The sequence below is a fragment of the Gorilla gorilla genome, chromosome 13, assembly GCF_029281585.2.
Source record: "Gorilla gorilla gorilla isolate KB3781 chromosome 13, NHGRI_mGorGor1-v2.1_pri, whole genome shotgun sequence".
In the NCBI taxonomy this organism is placed as follows: Eukaryota; Metazoa; Chordata; class Mammalia; order Primates; family Hominidae; genus Gorilla; species Gorilla gorilla.
In genome coordinates this window covers 107,797,685-107,814,997 of record NC_073237.2, presented here as the reverse complement: position 1 = coordinate 107,814,997, position 17,313 = coordinate 107,797,685, and the positions used below count along the sequence as shown (strand labels likewise).

Genomic DNA, 17,313 nt, shown 5'->3' with positions numbered 1-17,313 from the left:
GCCTCCCAAAGTGCTAGGATTACAGGCGTGAGCCACCACACCCAGCCTGATGGGTATTAGCTTATACTTTCTGGCTATGATGTATAATGTTACTATGAACATTCATGCAGAGGTTTTTGTGTGGATGTTTTCATTTCTTTTAAGTATATACCTATGAGTAGAATTGCTGGGTCATATGATAATTTCATGTTTAACATTTTGAGGAGCTGTCAAACTGTTTTGCAAAGTGGCTACAGTACTTTACATTCCCACAAGCAGTGTATGAGGGTTCCAACTTCTCTACATACTCACCAACACGTGCTATTGTCTGTCTTTTTTATTATAACCATCCTAGTAGGTTTGAAGTGATATTTCATTCTGATTTGATTTTGACTTGCATTTCACTATGGCTAACAATATTAAGGATCTTTCAATGTATGTATTTGCCATTTGTATATCTTCTTTGGAGAAATGTCTGTTCAAAATCTTTGCCCATTTTTCAATTAGGTTATTTGTGAGGTTGTAAGTTTTTTTTTTTTTTTTTTGGGACAGTTTTTTGCTCTGTCATCCAGGCTGGAGTGCAGTGGCGCAATCTTGGCTCACTGCAACCTCCACCTCCCAAGTTCAAGTGATTCTCCTGCCTCAGCCTCCCGAGTAGCTGGGATTACAGGCATGCACCACCACGCCCAGCTAATTTTTGTATTTTAAATAGAGACAGAGTTTCATCACGTTGGCCAGGTTGGTCTCGAACTCCTGACCTCAGGTGATCCACCTGCCTTGGCCTCCGAAAGTGCTGGGATTATAGGCATGAGCCACCACACCTGGCCAAGAGTTCTTTACATCTTACCGATACAAGTCCCTTATTAGATTCAGTGGATTTTCATTATTCGCAATATTTATGTTCTATAAGGTCACCACCAAGGCTGAAAACCATTGCTTCTAGGGGAAATATGTACATGTTTGCACATATCTCACATAGACTATAATCTGAAATCCTTAAAACAACTCATCCTAGTAGCTTTTATTTTATGAAAGACAAAAGGAGGTTCAGAAGTGTTAAGTAACTTGCCTATGGCCACTCCACTAGCTAATACCCCCAGAGTTGGGATTCATACCCCATCCAACTCTTCCCCGAACCAGAGCCTCTTGAACTGCACTGCAGTGGCCCCATCCTCTGGTCATCTCTGTGTAACAGTTGAAACAAGAAGGCAGAGCATGGTCTTATTCAACCTCAGAGAACATCTGCATCTTTTTTACTGCTCCATGTATGTCTGCAAGTGACCAGGGAAAGCTTAGTGAGTACTGGTTTGAGGTTACAAATAAAATTTTAGCAAGTAGTTTACAATATGCAAATATGAAATCCACTAATAATGAGGACCAACTCTGTATGGCTTGCAAATATTTTCTCCTATTCAGTGAATTGCCTTTAACCTTCTTTCTGTTTTTGTTTTTGCCCTTTTTTTTTTTGAGACTCAGTCTCACCAGTCTCACTCTGTCTCCCAATCTGGAGTGCAGTATGTGATGACAGCTCACTGCAGCCTTGACCTCCCAGGTTCAAGCGATCCTCCTGCCTCAGCCTCCCAAGTAGCTGGGACCACAGACATGCACCATCATACCCAGCTAATTTTTGTGTATTTATTTTTTTGTAGAGATGGAGTCTCACTATGTTGCCCAGGCTGGCTTTCACTTTCTTGATGGTATTCTTTGAAGCATGAAAGTTTTAAATTTTGATGAAGCCCAATTAATCTATTTTTCTTTTGTTCCTTGAGCTTTTGGTGTCATGTCTAAGAAGGCTTTTCCTTTCTCAGGGTCATGAAGATTTATTCCTGTGTTTTCTTCTAAGAGTTTTATAGTTTTAGCTCTTACATTCAGGTCTACGATGCATTTTAAGTTAATTTTTGTGTGTAGTATAAGGAAGAGGCCCAATTGCATTATTTTCCATGTGGAAATCCAGTTGTTTGGCACGTTTATTGAAAGGACTATTTTTCCTCTGTTGAACTGCTTTAGCGCTTCTGTAGAAAACCAATTGATCCTAAACGTAAGGGTTCATTTTTGGACTCGTGATTCAGTTCCATTGATGTGTATTTCTACTCTCACACTATCTTAATTAATTTAGCTTTGTATTAAGTTTTGAAATTGAAAAGTGCCAGTCTTCCAACTTTGTTCTCTATACACCTTTTGAGTATTTTTCCATACCTTTAAATTATAAGACAATGAGGTTATTGGACTGATCAGAGAACCTCAATATATAATAAAGGAAAATGTATAAGTTATAAAAGGTATGGTCTTAGAATCAAATGAAAAAGCCTGTTTATTTATTTTTCTTTTTTTCTTGAGATGGAGTCTTGCTCTGTTGCCGCTGGAGTGCAGTAGTGTGATCTCAGCTCAATGCAACCTCCGCCTCCTGGGTTCAAGCAGTTCTCCTGCCTCAGCCTCCCAAGTAGCTGGGATTATGGGTGCCCGCCACCATGCCCTTCTAATTTTTTGTATCTTTAGTAGAGACAGGGTTTTACCATGTTGGCCAGGCTGGTCTTGAACCCCTGACCTCAGGTGATCCACCCACCTCAACCTTCCAAAGTGTTGGGATTACAGGTGTAAGCCACCGTGCCTGGCCGAAAATGCCTGTTTCTAATGTCTTTTTCTAACTGCAGTCTTCTGCACTGTTGGGCTAATTCAGTCAGTTTTGTTGCTGCTAAAACAGGTATTGTAAAATAATGCTTGTGACTTAATGATTCTCCTGAATCTCTAGTATTTAGATTATTTAACGTTTTGTCTTTGCTATCTGTTTAGGTAGGTGGAGAGTTTTCAAACACTGTTATCGGCCAGATGAAGAAATTTGGAAGGATTGCCATATGTGGAGCCATCTCTACATATAACAGAGCCGGCCCACTTCCCCCAGGTAATGAGCACATGCACACGATCCCATATGTCACAAGGCTGGACAAGGAGAAAATTCACAGATATGCCATAGACCAGTGACTCTGAAATTATTAGAAAGATTTTCATATATTCTTTTTTTTTCTTTTTTAAGACAGAGTCTCACTTTGTGAGTGCTCAGGAGTTTGAGACCATCCTGGGCAACATGGCAAAATGCTGTCTCTACAAAAAATACAAAAATAAGCCGGGTGTGGTGGTGTGCACCTGTAGTCCCAGCTACTCAAGAGGCTGAAGTGGGAGCATTGCTTGAGCCTGGGAGGCTGAGGCTGCAGTGAGCTGTGTTCCTGCCACTGCACTCCAGCCTGGGTGACAAAGTGACAGCCTGTCTCAAAATAATAATAATAACAAAAACAATAACAAAAGAAATAAAAATATATATAATTTCACATATTTTGTGCTAAATCAGCTTATATTAGATTTTTATGTAGAGAAACAGCAGGATCTACAAATATAGAAGAAACAGTTATTAAAAGTTTTAGTTTTTACCTATCATTTAATGCAAAATTGTAAAAAGACAGTGATGATTTGATTTAGAAACAGAACACCTTGGTCTGGCTGGTAAAATATTCAGGTTCCTCTGGATATTAGAGACATTGCTGGAGGTGGGAGAGGAATAAAGTGTGACTTGCTGTGAGTGAAGGGAAGAGCAGACTGCCATGCCCTTCAGAAATCTTGGGCAGTGCTTCTTGGAGCAGTAGGGCATCTTGGCCTCAGCAGGCTGACAATTGCCACTAAAAGGGAAGGGAGCAGCAGCTTCCCTCCATTCCTTGATTGTCCTTGTTTTATTTCTCTGGTGCCCTGCCATGTGCTCCATTCCCCACTCCCTACTGTCTTACGCTGAAACCACATCCCTCCCATTCCACACTCTGAGGTCCAAAAGCAGTATCAACCAGAGAACCAGTCCTGTGAGATGCCTTGTACAGGCCTCTCATTTTACGGGTGTGGAGATGAATGGCCAAGAGGACCAGAGACTCTTTAACTCCTATTGGCAACAGACTCAAAACAAAGACCAGTCTTCTAAGCTCCTCATACAGAGTCTGTTTCTGCTACAGTGATTCTGTGCTATTAAGAGAGATCACAAATTACCTATGGTCCCCCCGCAAAAAAGGAGAAAGTACGAGAAAGTAGGAAAAAAAGGAATCTTCCAGACTCTAATCAGGATCCAGGCAACCGTAAATCAATGGTTATTTGTTCTATGATGAGCTTGACTAATGGCAATGAAACCTTATAGCCCCACTGGTTAACCACCACACAACTGTATGGAGATGGGGGGGCTAGAAAGGAAGGGGCTGACAAAGGGCAACTTGTAGATTCCCTCTCAGGTTGTGAAAAATCAAAATCATTACCGAGAAGGAAACTCCAGATTTACTTGGCAATCTTATTGTTAGGGACTTTTTTTTCCCCTTATAATTTTCTAACTGGTGCTAAGCTGGAATCATGGGAAATTGTCTGCCTGCCAACTGAGCAAAGCTGCAGGAGGCCTTTTCTTAACCACAGTCCGATTAGGAATAGCCAAATATTTTGGATACAGTAACTCGATCTAGTCTTTTTAGCAATTAGTCTTTGGAAGCTCAGCTGCTCAGACAGGACTTTGAGATGTCAGCTGGCCTTGTCCGTCCCATTTGAATCAGATGGAATTCTGCCCTGCCACAGATCCCCAGAAATTCTAACATATTCCACTGTTAGGATAGCTCAGAGGCAAGCAATGATTTCCTCCAGGTTTAATGCTACATATGCTTTTTTGCTCTCAGTAAAAAAACAAAAACCAACATTCTCATCAACACGCACAAACCCAGAAACAGCATTTCACTTTCATTTTGCTTTTTTGTTTGTTGGTTTGTTTGTTTTGAGACAAGGTCTTGCTCTGTTTCCCAGACTGGAGATTTTTTTTTAAACTTTTTAGTTTAGTTTTTTTTTTTTTTTTGAGACAGGGTCTCGCTTTGTTGCCCACGCTGGAGTGCAGTGGCGCAATCATGGCTCACTGCAGCCTCCACCTTCTGGGCTCAAGTGATCCTCCCACCTCAGCCTCCCGAGTAGCTGAGACTACAGACATGTGCCACCATACCTGGCTATTGTTTTTTGTTTTGTTTTGAGACAGAGTCTCACTCTGTCGCCCAGGCTGGAGTGCAATGGCACGATCTCGGCTCACTGCAACCTCTGCCTCCCTGGTTCAAGCGATTCTCCTGCCTTAGCCTCCTGAGTAGCTGGGATTACAGGCACAAACCGTCACGCCTGACTAATTTTTTTTATTTTTAGTAGAGACGGGGTTTCACCGTGTTAGGATGGTCTTGATCTCCTGACCTCGTGATCCGCTCCCTTCAGTCTTCCAGAGTGCTGGGATTACAGGCATGAGCCACCGTGCCCATCCCACTTTCATTTAAGATGAGGAAATGAGAGTTCCAATCCCTAACTCACAAAGAATAGTTGATGTGGGTCTTCTGAAGAAGCACTCTTTCTGTCTCATTCTCTTGCATTAGTTTCTTTTGGTTCAGGACAAAGCTTCATATTTCCAACTGCTAATGTTACTTTCCTCAAAGTAATCAGTGGGAACTTTAGGCTGAGTGGTGCCAGTGGTCAAAGATGCTGAAGCTAGATTCCACCACTCGTCTTAGCACACCAGGCATCTTCGCCTGACTTCCTGGAACTTGAAAGCCTATGCTGAGGTGTCATTCTGTCAGTTTCTAGTCAATTAGGACACTTGGGAAAATCAACCAGGCAACCAAAAAACTTTTTCTTCCTTACACGCAGAAGGGTAGTATCTTCTTTACAGGCTGCAGGAGAGCTGTGTGCTTTTTCTGGGGTGCTGGTTTTCAAAGTGTGGGCCAAGGACCAGCAGCATCACCATCTCCTGGGAGCTTGTTAGAAATACAAATTCTTAGCCAGGCGCAGTGGCTTATGCCTGTAATCCCAATATTTTGGGAGGCTGAGGCAGGAGGATCGCTTGGCCCAGGAGTTTCAAACCAGGGCAATAGAGTGAGACCTCATCTCTGACAGAAAAAACAAACAAACAAACAAACAAACAAACAAAAACTAAAAAAAATTAGCCAGGTGTGGTGGCATGCACCTATAGTCCCAGCTACTTGCAGGGCGGAGGTGGGAAGATCACTTGAGCCAAGAGGTCAAGGCTGCATTGAGCAGTGATGGCACCACTTTATTCCAGCCTGGGGAAACAGAGCCAGACCCTGTCTCAAATTAAAAACGACAACCACAAAACACACAGACACAAAAACACCCACATGTTTATTCTTTTGTTTGTTTACTTCTTTTTTTCTTTTTGAAACCGAGTCTCGCTCTTTCACCCAGGCTGGAGTGAAGTGGTGCAGTCTCAGCTCACTGCAGTCCCCTTCCGACTTCAAGCGATTCTCCTGCCTCAGCCTCCTGAGTAGCTGGGATTACAGGCATGTGCCACCATGCCCAGCTAATTTTTGTATTTTTAGTAGAGACAGGGTTTCACCATGTTGGCCAGGCTGCTCTCAAACCCCTGACCTCAAGTGATCTGCCTGCCTCGGCCTCCCAAAATGCTGGATTATAGGCATGAGCCATGCATCCGACCCCACACACTTATTCTTGTAGGTCTAGAGGTTAAAAGTAAAATGGGTTGGCAGGGCTGCATTCCTTCTGAAGACGCTAGAGGAGAATCTGTTTCCTTGCCTTTTCAAGCTTCTAGCAGCTGCCTGTATTTCTTGGCATGTGGCCCCTTCCTCTGTCCTCAAAGCCAGGAGCATAGGCTCTTCCTCCTCCTCCTCTCTCTCATCTCTGCTTCTATCACCCCATATTCTGTTCCTGACTATAACTTTCCTGTGTCCCTCATTCCCTTACGAAGACCTTTGCTGTTATATTGGGTCCAACTTTATAGTGGAGAATAATATTCCCATCTCAAGGTTCTTTTTTTCTTTTTATTTTTTTGAGGCAGAGTCTCATTCTGTCACCCAGACTGGAGTGCGGTGGCACGATCTTGGCTTACTGCAACCTCCACCTGTCGGGTTCAAGCAATTCTCCTGCCTCAGCCTCCCAAGTGGCTGGGACTATAGTCACCCACCACCATGCCCAGCTAATTTTTTTTTTTTTTAATTTTTAGAAGAGACGGGGGTTTCACTATGTTGGCCAGGCTAGTCTTGAACTCCTGACCTTGTGATCTGCCCGCCTTGACCTCCCAAAGTGCTGGGATTACAGGCATGAGCCACCGCGCCACCCCCAAGCTTCTTAATCATATCTGCAAAGTCCTTTTTGCCATGTAAGGAACAGGTTCTGGGGTTTTTGGATATGAACATCTTTGGGGCCATTATTCTGCCTGGCTGCAGAGTGCATGTTGATTGGCCAGCAGTCCCGTGGATCAGAAAGGAGTGAGGAAATGGAAGGGGAGAAGCACCAAAAAACTCCCAGCACCAAGCACAGTGACAGTGACCTGTACTGCTTGTTTCACCATGGGCACCTCCCTGGATCCTGCCACCCAAATGTGCCCTTCTCTTCACAGGCCCACCCCCAGAGATTGTTATCTATCAGGAGCTTCGCATGGAAGCTTTCGTCGTCTACCGCTGGCAAGGAGATGCCCGCCAAAAAGCTCTGAAAGACTTGCTGAAATGGGTCTTAGAGGTAAGGAGCTCCGGAGCCACCCCTTCCAATTGTACACTAGGTCACACTCCCTTTTGCCTTTCAAGGCTTTTGTTCCACCAATTCTTCCCCATCTCTGCCGCATCGTCAGTTTTTCCCTATTGGGTCATTGTGCTTAGAATATAAATATTCTTACTTTTCCCATCTTTGAAAGGAGAACAAAACAACCCTCTCTAAAGTTCATTTCCACTGCAAATGCAGGTCCATTTCCCTTCTCTCCCTTTTATAACAAAATACCTGGAAGTGCTGTCTACACTCACTGTCTGCCATTCCTCTCTTTCCATTCTTCCTTAAACCCACATATGAGGCTTTTCAGAATCTCACTCTGTTGCCCAGGCTGGAGTGCAGTGGCGCAATCTCGGCTCACGGCAACCTCCGCCTCTTGGGTTCCAGCAATTCTCATGCCTCAGCCTCCCGAGTAGCTAGGACTACAGGTGTGTACCACCACGCCCAGCTAACTTTTTGTATTTTTAGTAGAGACAGGTTTTTGTCATGTTGGCCAGGCTGGTCTCAAGTGATGCGCCCGCCTCAGCCTCCCAAAGTGCTGGGGTTACAGTTGTGAGCCACCGCACCTGGCCAAAATTAACTTTTGTCAAGGTCACAGGGGACCCTTACATAGTGAAATCCACTGGTTGATTCTTAGCCTCACTTGGCTATGGGAAATATTTCATAGTGATCATTCTCTCCTTGATATGCTTTCTTCCCTTGGCTTCCCTTAACTCTTGGTTTTCCTCAGTGATTGGTCCTCCTGAGACTCCTGCTAGCTTTTCTTTACTCCAAATTAATATTAGAGTGCCCCAGTTCATGGTCACTGGGACTTTGCTCTTCTCTATCTATGCTCGAGCTATCCCTTAGTTAGCTCGTCTGGGCTCAGTATGCTGGGAGTTCCCATCTCTGTCTCCAGCCTGGCTCTCCTCTTAACTCTAGGCTAGTATGTCCACCTGGATGCCTGATACACATCTGTGACATAACATCTTGAAAACTAAATATATTTTGATCTTTTCTGCTCAACATGCTCCATATTCAGACTTTACTATCTCAGTTGTAACAATTCTATACTTCTAGCTTCTCAATCCAAAAACCTTGGTCATCTTTGATGTCTTTCTGTTGTACCCATGTCTAATCTCTAAGGAGATTCTGGTGGTTCTATCTTCAAAATATATACAGAATCTGAACACTTCTCCCACCTCCCTGCTACCACCCTGGTCCAGGCACCATGCCTTCTAGCCTGGATGCTTGTAGTGTATCGGGGGAACCTGCCCCCAGTATTTCAACATAGGTTCTTTCTATTTTTCATAAGTGTTGGCCGGCTGAGAAATAAAGAGAAAGAGTACAAAGAGAGGAATTTTACAGCTGGGCTGCTGGGGGTGACACCACATATCGGTAGGACCGTGATACCCACCTAAGCCACAAAACCAGCAAGTTTTTATTAAGGATTTTAAAAGGGGAGGGGGTGTACGAACAGGGAGTAGGTCACAAAGATCACATGCTTCAAAGGGCAAAAGGCAGAACAAAGATCACATGCTTCTGAGGAAGCAGGACAAGGGCAAAATCAGAACTACTGATAAGGGTCTATGTTCAGCTGTGCATGTATTGTCTTGATAAACATCTTCAACAACAGAAAACAGGGTTCGAAAGCAGAGAACCAGTCTGACCACAAATTTACCAGGGCGGAGTTTTTCCCCCACCCTAATAAGCCTGAGGGTACTGCAGGAGATCAGGGCGTATTTCAGTCCTTATCTCAAATGCGTAAGCCAGACACTCCCAGAGCAGCCATTTATAGACCTCCCCCAGGAATGCATTCCTTCCCCAGGGTATTAATTATTAATATTCCTTGCTAGGAAAAGAATTTAGCAATATCTTCCCTACTTGCACATCCATTTATAGGCTCTCTGCAACAAGAAAAATATGGCAGTGTTTTTCCCAACCCCGCAGGCAGTTAGACCTTATGGTTGTCTTCCCTTCTTCCCTGAAAATCGCTGTTATTCTGTTCTTTTTCAAGGTGCACTGATTTCATATTGTTCAAATACACGTTTTACAATCAATTTGTACAGTTAACACAATTATCACAGTGGTCCTGAGGTGACATACATCCTCAGCTTATAAAGATAACAGGATTAAGAGATTAAGACAGGCGTAAGATATTATAAAAGTATTAATTTGGGAACTGATAAATGTCCATATTAAAATGAAATCTTCACAATTTATGTTCCTCTGCCATGGCTCCAGCAGGTCCCTCCGTTTGGGGTCCCTGACTTCCCGCAACAGTAGTGGACTCTACCTGGCCTCCCGTCTTTGCATCCCTATAGACAATTCCCAATGTGGTGGCCATAGCGATCTGTTAAGGCACAAATCAAATCCTGCTGTTCTTATGATCCAAACCATGCAAAGCTCTGCATTTCACTTAAAGTAAACCAAAGTGCTAATATTCAGTAAGCTTACACAAAATCTGACCCCTGATATCTCTCTGATTTCATTTCTTAGTATTCATCCCCTTATTTACTTGGCCCAGTCTCCTCCACCCCTCTGTAACTGCTTGCTGAATTCTCTCACGTCCTGCAAGCCTTTGCTAAAAAGTGCCGTCTGGACCGGCACAGTGGCTCACACTTGTAATCCCAGCACTTCGGAAGGCCAAGGCAGGTGGATCACAAGGTCAAGAGATCGAGACCATCCTGACCAACATGGTGAAACCCTGTCTCTACTAAAAATACAAAAATTAGCTGGGCATGGTGGCGTGCACCTATAGTCCCAGCTACTTGGGAGGCTGAGGCAGGAGAATCGCTTGAACCTGGGAGGCAGAGGTTGCAGTGAGTCAAGATCGTGCCACTGCACTCCAGCACAGTGACAGAGTGCAACTCCATCTCAAAAAAACAAAAAAAAAGTGCCTTCTGGGTGAGGCAAGTTTTTAAATGGCCCTGTTACAAGTTGCATTCCCTCTTCATTCTTGATCCTCCATATCCCATGCCCCCCCACTTTTTTTGTTTTTTTTTTTTTTTGAGACAGGGTCTCAGACACCCAGGCTGGAGTGCAGTGCCGTGATCATGGCTCACCACAGCCTTGACCCAGGCTCAGGGGATTCTCCCACCTCAACCTCCTGAGTAGCTGGGAAAACAGTCATGTGCCATCACACCTGGCTAATTTTTTTGTGTTTTTCTTAGAGACGGGCTTTCACCATGTTGCCCAGGCTCCTATCCTACTTTTATCCATAGCAATTAATCATCTTTTAACATAATATATACTATAATTTACTTATTCATTTATATTTATTGCACATCTCCCTTCTTGAGGATGTAACCTCCATGAAGACAGCATATTCATACATTTTGCTTTCTGGTGTATCTCCAGCCCCCAGAATAGTATATGAAGCAATGTAGGCACTGAATAAATATTGCTGAATAAATGAATGTTAGAGGGGTGCATACATATGCCACAGCTCTTCCAGATCCCAAGTAGCAAATAAGACAATCCCTTAGTCCTGTGCTGTGATAATTTTCAAACCTTACACCATGTAAGTTTTAGTCAACAGAAATCTGAACAATCAAGTTGCATTATTTTAGTTTTACAGGGGAAAAATGACATCATGTTTCCTAATCCCTGGCCAATGATCATTTCCCAATTCCAAAGAATAGATTGCTCCTCCAGCAGCCACTGGAGCTTGGCACTCTTCCCAGTCTAGCACTTGCAGTGCCGGGCTGGGCTGTCTCCAGGGAGCTGAATCTAAGTTGTCCCAGTTGGTGAAATCTAATGTAGCCCATCCGTGATCACAGTTGACAACAGGAAACCACTGTGCTGGTGTCCCCAGTGCTTCCCTCTAACAAAGTGAAGCTGATCATAGTTAGTTAGGTGTTTATTTTTTTTATTTATTTATTTTTTTTGACATGGAGTCTCACTCTGTCACCCAGGCTGGAGTGCAGTGGCGCGATCTCAGCTCACTGCAACCTCTACTTCCTGGGTTCGAGTGATTCTCCCACTTCAGCCTCCCAAGTAGCTGGGATTACAGGTGCCCGCCACCATTCCCGGCTATTTTTAGTAGAGACGGGGTTTCACAATGTTGGCCAGGCTTGTCTTGAACTCCTGACCTCAAGTGATTCTCCTGCCTCGGCCTCACAAAGTGCTCGAATTATACGTGTGAGCCACCGTGCCCAGCCCTAGTGGGTTTTAAGTCGTGAGTTGGCCTAATTTCTTTCACATACTCCCTTTTTAATCTCATTCCCTATGTTTTAAAATTCACTTTTTATTTTAGAAAAGTTTTAGGCTGGGTGCGATGGCTCATAGGTATAATCCCAGCACTTTAGGAGGGTGAGGCAGGAGGACTGCTTGAGCCCAGGAGTCCAAGACCAGCCCTGGCAACATAATGAGACTCTACAAAAAACAAAAAGTTAAAAAATTAGATGGGTGCAGTGGTGCACACCTGTAGTCCCAGCTACTCGGGAGGCTGAGGTGGGAGGATCACCTGAGTCCAAGAGTTCAAGGGCTGCAGTGAACTCTGAATGTGCCACTGTCCTCCAGCCTTGGCAATAGAGCAAGACCCTGTCTCAAAAACAAAAATAAAAATAGAAGTTTTACATTTATAGGAAAATTGGGAAGATAGTACAGAGAGCTCCCATATACCCTGCATCCTATACCCTAATTTCCCCTATTATTAACATTTTACATTAGTATTTGTATTAGTTTGTTAGGTCTACCAAAATAAAGTACCACAGACTGGGTGGCTTAAACAACAAACTTATTTTCTCACAGTTCTGGAGGCTAGAAGTCCAAGATCAAGGTGTCAGCAGGGTTGTTTCTTTGGAGGCCTCTCTCTTTTCGACTTGTAGATGGCTTCCTTTTCCCTGCATCTTCACGTGGCCTTCTTTCTGTGTGTCTGTGTCCTAACCTCCTTATAAGCACACCAGTCATATTGATTAAGGCCCACCTGTGTGACTTTGTTTTACCTTAAGTACTTTTTTTTTTGAGATGGAGTTTTGCTCTTGTTGCCCAGGCTGGGGTGCAATGGTGCAATCTCCGTTCGCTGCAACCTCCGCCTGCCGGGTTCAAGTGATTCTTCTGCCTCAGCCTCCTGACTAGCTGGGATTACAGGTACACGCCACCATGCCTGGCTAATTTTCGTATTTTTAGTAGAGACGGGGTTTCGCCATGTTGGCCAGGCTGGTCTCGAACTCCTGACCTCAGGTGATCCACCCGCCTCAGCCTCCCAAAGTGCTGGGATTACAGACATGAGCCACTGCGCCCGGCCTCTTAATTTACTTTTTTTAAAAAGCCCTATCTCCAAATATAGTCCCATTGTCAGGCGCTGGTGATTAGGACTTAAACATATGGATTTGGATTGGGGGCATACAATTCAGTCCGTAACAGTATTCGTTCTCTATTTTTAACCTCTGAACTGGATTCTACCTTTCCACCCTATCCAGATTCCTTGCTTCTTCAAGAATAAGAATGAGTTGGGGCTTTCAAGTCAAAAGTTCAAATCTCAGCCAGGCGCAATGGCTCATGCCTGTAATCCTAGCACTTTGGGAGGCTGAGGTGGGCGGATCACTTGACCCTAGGCCTTTGAGACCAACCTGGGCAACCTAGCAAGACCCCGTCTCTACAACAACTAAAAAAATTAGCTGGGCATGGTGGCACATCCCTGTAGTCCCAGCTACTCAGGAGGCTGAGGCGGAAGGATCACTGGAGTCCAGGAGGTTGAGACTACAGTGAGCTATGATTGTGCCACTGCACTCAAACCTAGGTGACAGAGTGAGACCCTGTCTCAGAATAATAATAATAATAATAAAAGTTTAAATCTCAGCTTCCCTACTTTGTAATTGACTGACTTCAAGCCAATAATCTTGTCTATAAATCTGTGAAGAGTGCTAAGCCATCACTGGAATACATTAGCGAAAAACTTGTATCAGGTAACTTAGGTCTCTATATAAGACCCCTTAAAAAAATCTGAAAATGTAAATTAGTTCCCATTAGTAGGCTGTGCCTTGTAGTAGAAAGAGAAATGAAGACCCTTTCTCACTAACATGAACCCTTCCTTCCCACACTGCCAGATAAAGGTTAAACACATGTTGAAAGAACCTTGGCTTAAAGGGGAGACAGATTATTAGACTGTCCTGCCATTTATATTTCCTGAATAGGACCTGCCTCTTCAGGGGCCAGAGGTAATGAAGGGTGCTCTTTTCTCTGTCTATTTGCACCTCCTCTGAGATCATTGTGTTATTAAACTTTACTATGCATCTTATTTAGAAATTGCTTAATCGCGCTGGGCACGGTGGCTCACGCCTGTAATCCCAGCACTTTGGGAGGCCGAGGCAGGCAGATCACAAGGTCAGGAGATCGAGACCATCCTGGCTAACACGATGAAGCCCTGTCCCTACTAAAAATACAAAACAATTAGCCGGGCATGGTGGTGAGCACCTGTAGTCCCAGCTACTCGGGAGGCTGAGGCAGGAGAATGGCATGAACCTGGGAGGCGGAGCTTGCAGTGAGCCAAGATCGCGGCACTGCACTCCAGCCTGGGCAACAGAGCAAGACTCTGTCTCAAAAAAAAAAAAAAAAAAGAAAAAGAGATTGCTTAATCGCTGCCTTATGACATTTCGCACTATGATCCGACACCTATTATTTCTTCTTAGGTGTACTTTGTAATCTTTTTTACATGTACTGTGTAAGTGGATCTTGCCCCACCTTGACTTCAAGTTCATGGAGGACAGGACCTCCATCTCTTATTTCCAAGGTTTCCAATGATGTACCTGATAAATTTGTTGCTAGGATGAGAACAGTATATCATTGAGAATATTAAATTAAGTTTTAAAATTTGTTGTTGCTTTGATACAGGGTAAAATCCAGTACAAGGAATATATCATCGAAGGATTTGAAAACATGCCAGCTGCATTTATGGGAATGCTGAAAGGAGATAATTTGGGGAAGACAATAGTGAAAGCATGAAAAAGAGGACACATGGAATCTGGAGGCCATTTAGATGATTAGTTAATTTGTTTTTCACCATTTAGCAAAAATGTATACTACCTTAAATGTCTAAGAAATAGTACTCATAATGAGTTTGAGCTACTTAATAAAATACATTTAAGTGGTATGTAATTAGTGATGGAGGATGGAAGTTTCACAGTCAACAACAACCAGTCACCTCACTGTTCACTACAGCTTCTTCTGAGTTGTGGTAGAAAATAATGGCTTTGAAGTGTGAAAATTTTCCAAACAAACACTGTATATGTTTTCATTCATAAGTGGGAGCTGAACAATGAGAACACATGGACATAGGGAGGGGAACAACACACACTGGGGCCTGTCGAAGCGGGGGTGGGGGAGGGAGAGCATCAGGATAAATAGCTAATGCATTCGGGGGCTAATACCTAGGTGATGGGTTGACAGGTGAAGCAAACCACCATGGCACACGTTTACCTATGTAACAAAGCTGCATGTTCCGCACAGTTATCCCGGAACTGAAAATAAAATTAAATTAAATTAAAAAAAAAAGTTAGCCGGGCGTGGTGGCTCATGCCTGTAATTCCAGCACTTTGGGAGGCTGAGGTGGGCAGATCACGAGGTCAGCAGTGCAAGACTAGCCTGACCAACATGATGAAACACCGTCTCTACTGAAAATACAAAAATTAGCTGAGTGTGGTGGCACATGCCTGTAATCCCAGCCTCTTGGGAGGCTGAGGCAGGAGACTCACTAGAATCTGGGAGGCGGAAGTTTCAGTGAGCTGAGATTGCGCCACTGTACTCCAGCCTGGGCAACAGAGCGAGACTCTATCTCAAAAAAAAAAAAAAAAGTTTCCTGCTTCTGTGACCTTAGACTTCTGATTTTTCATCTTTAAAGTGAGGATAATAACATCTTTCATATACATGTTATACATTTATTTAAAACACCAGCATAGGCTGGGCGCGGTGACTCACGCCTGTAATCCCAGCACTTTTGGAGGCAGAGGCGTGGTCAGGAGTTCAAGACCAGCCTGGCCAACATGGCGAGACCCTGTCTCTACTAAAAATACAAAAATTAGCTGGGCGTGGTAGCGGGTGCCTGCAATCCCAGCTACTCAAGAGGCTGAGGCAGGAAAATCGCTTGAGCCCAGGAGGCAGACGTTGCAGTGAGCCGATATTGTGCCATTGCACTCCAGCCTAGGCAACAAGAGCAAAACTCCATCTCAGAAAAAAACAAAACAAAACAAAAAAACAACAGCATAATGCCTGGCATATATTGGGTAAGTGTTAGCTACCTCCCTGCCGATATCAGTGATTTTGAAGTCTTAAGATTACCACCCCTATTGTTTGTGATTATGCCAGAAGAAATAATCATTGCAGGCATATAGGGGTCTTAGGGCCAGTCCATACTGGTCCTCTACAGATGAGTCTAATTATTCAACACACCAAAGAAGGAATCTGTCATTCACAGAGCTGCACAAAAGATAACACACAGGAATGTCTATACATCTACAAAAATGTGCAAGATTTATATGAAGAAAAACTTAAAACATTACTGAAGGGCCAGGCATAGTGGCTCACACCTGTAATCCCAGCTCTTTGGGAGGCTAAGGTGAGATCATTTGAGTCCAGGAGTTTGAGACCAGACTGGACAATACCCCGTATCTGCAAAAAATTTTCAAATTAGCTGGGCGTGGTGTGTGCCTATAGTCCCAGCTACTTGGGAGGCTGAGGCAGGAGGATCACTTGAGACCAGGAGTCTGAGGTTGCAGTGAGCTGTGACTGTATCACTGCACTCCAGCATGGGCAGCAGAGTAAGACCCTGTGTCTAAAAAAATTAAAAACAAAACAACAACAAAAGCAACATTACTGATGAACACAAAAGAAGACTTGAACATATGGAAAGGTACCATACTCTTGGACAGGAAGAATCTATATATATATATATATTTTAGATGGAGTCTCACTCTGTTGCCCAGGCTGGAGTGCAGTGGTGCGATCTCCACTCACTGCCACCTCTGCCACGCGGGTTCAAGCGATTCTCCTGCCTCAGCCCCCTGAGTAGCTGGGATTACAGGCATGAGCCACCATGCCTGGCTAATTTTTTGTATTTTTAGTAGAGATGGGGTTTCATCATGTTGGTCAGGCTGGTCTCGAACTCCTGACCTTGTGATCCGCCCACCTCGGCCTCCCAAAGTGCTGGGATTACACGCGTGAACCACCGTGCGTGGTGCCTTTTTTTTTTTTTTTTTTTGAGATGGTGTCTCTGTCTGTCTCCCAGGCTGACGTGCAGTAGCACGATCTCTGCTCACTGCAACCTCCGCCTCCCGGGTTCAAGCAATTCTCCTGCCTCAGCCTCCCAAGTAGCTGAGATTACAGGCGCCTGCCACCATGCCTGGCTAATCTTTTTTTTTTTTTTTTTGAGATGGAGTCTTGCTCTGTCACCCAGGCTGGAGTGCAGTGGCCTGATCTCGGCTCACTGCAACCTCCGCCTCCAGGGTTCACGCGATTCTCCTGCCTCAGCCTCCTGAGTAGCTGGGACTACAGGCGCCCGCCACCACGCCTGGCTAATTTTTTGTATTTTTAGTAGAGACGCCCTGTGTTAGCCAGGATGGTCTCGATCTCCTGACCTCGTGATCCACCCGCCTTGGCCTCACAAAGTGCTGGGATTACAGGCGTGAGCCACCGCGTCCAGCCTGATTTTTGTATTTTTAGTAGTGATGGGTATTGCCATGTTGGCCAGGCTGGTCTCGACCTCCTGACCTCAGGTGATCCACCCACCTAGGCCTCCCAAAGTGCTGGGATGAGGCACTTTGGGAGGCATAAGCCACCATGCCCGGCCAGAAGATTCAGTAT

At 44.3% G+C, this 17,313-nt stretch overlaps 2 protein-coding genes across 3 annotated transcripts in view; one reads left to right on the top strand and one right to left on the bottom strand.

Annotated features, from left to right (window-relative positions):
• PTGR1 (prostaglandin reductase 1) overlaps positions 1-14,608 on the top strand; it is a 37,121-nt gene extending 22,513 nt beyond the window's left edge. For both annotated transcript variants that reach the window (XM_019033897.4, XM_019033898.4), the window contains exons 8-10: positions 2,770-2,878; positions 7,391-7,509; positions 14,350-14,608. In XM_019033897.4, coding sequence (XP_018889442.1) covers positions 2,770-2,878; positions 7,391-7,509; positions 14,350-14,460 — 339 coding nt within the window. In that variant the 3' untranslated portion in view covers positions 14,461-14,608. The remainder of the gene's footprint in view (positions 1-2,769; positions 2,879-7,390; positions 7,510-14,349) is intronic.
• The window catches only part of ZNF483 (zinc finger protein 483), a 51,742-nt gene continuing 34,954 nt past the window's right edge, over positions 526-17,313 (bottom strand). The window contains exon 6 of the mRNA XM_019033896.3: positions 526-1,250. Coding sequence (XP_018889441.1) covers positions 1,201-1,250 — 50 coding nt within the window. The 3' untranslated portion in view covers positions 526-1,200. The remainder of the gene's footprint in view (positions 1,251-17,313) is intronic.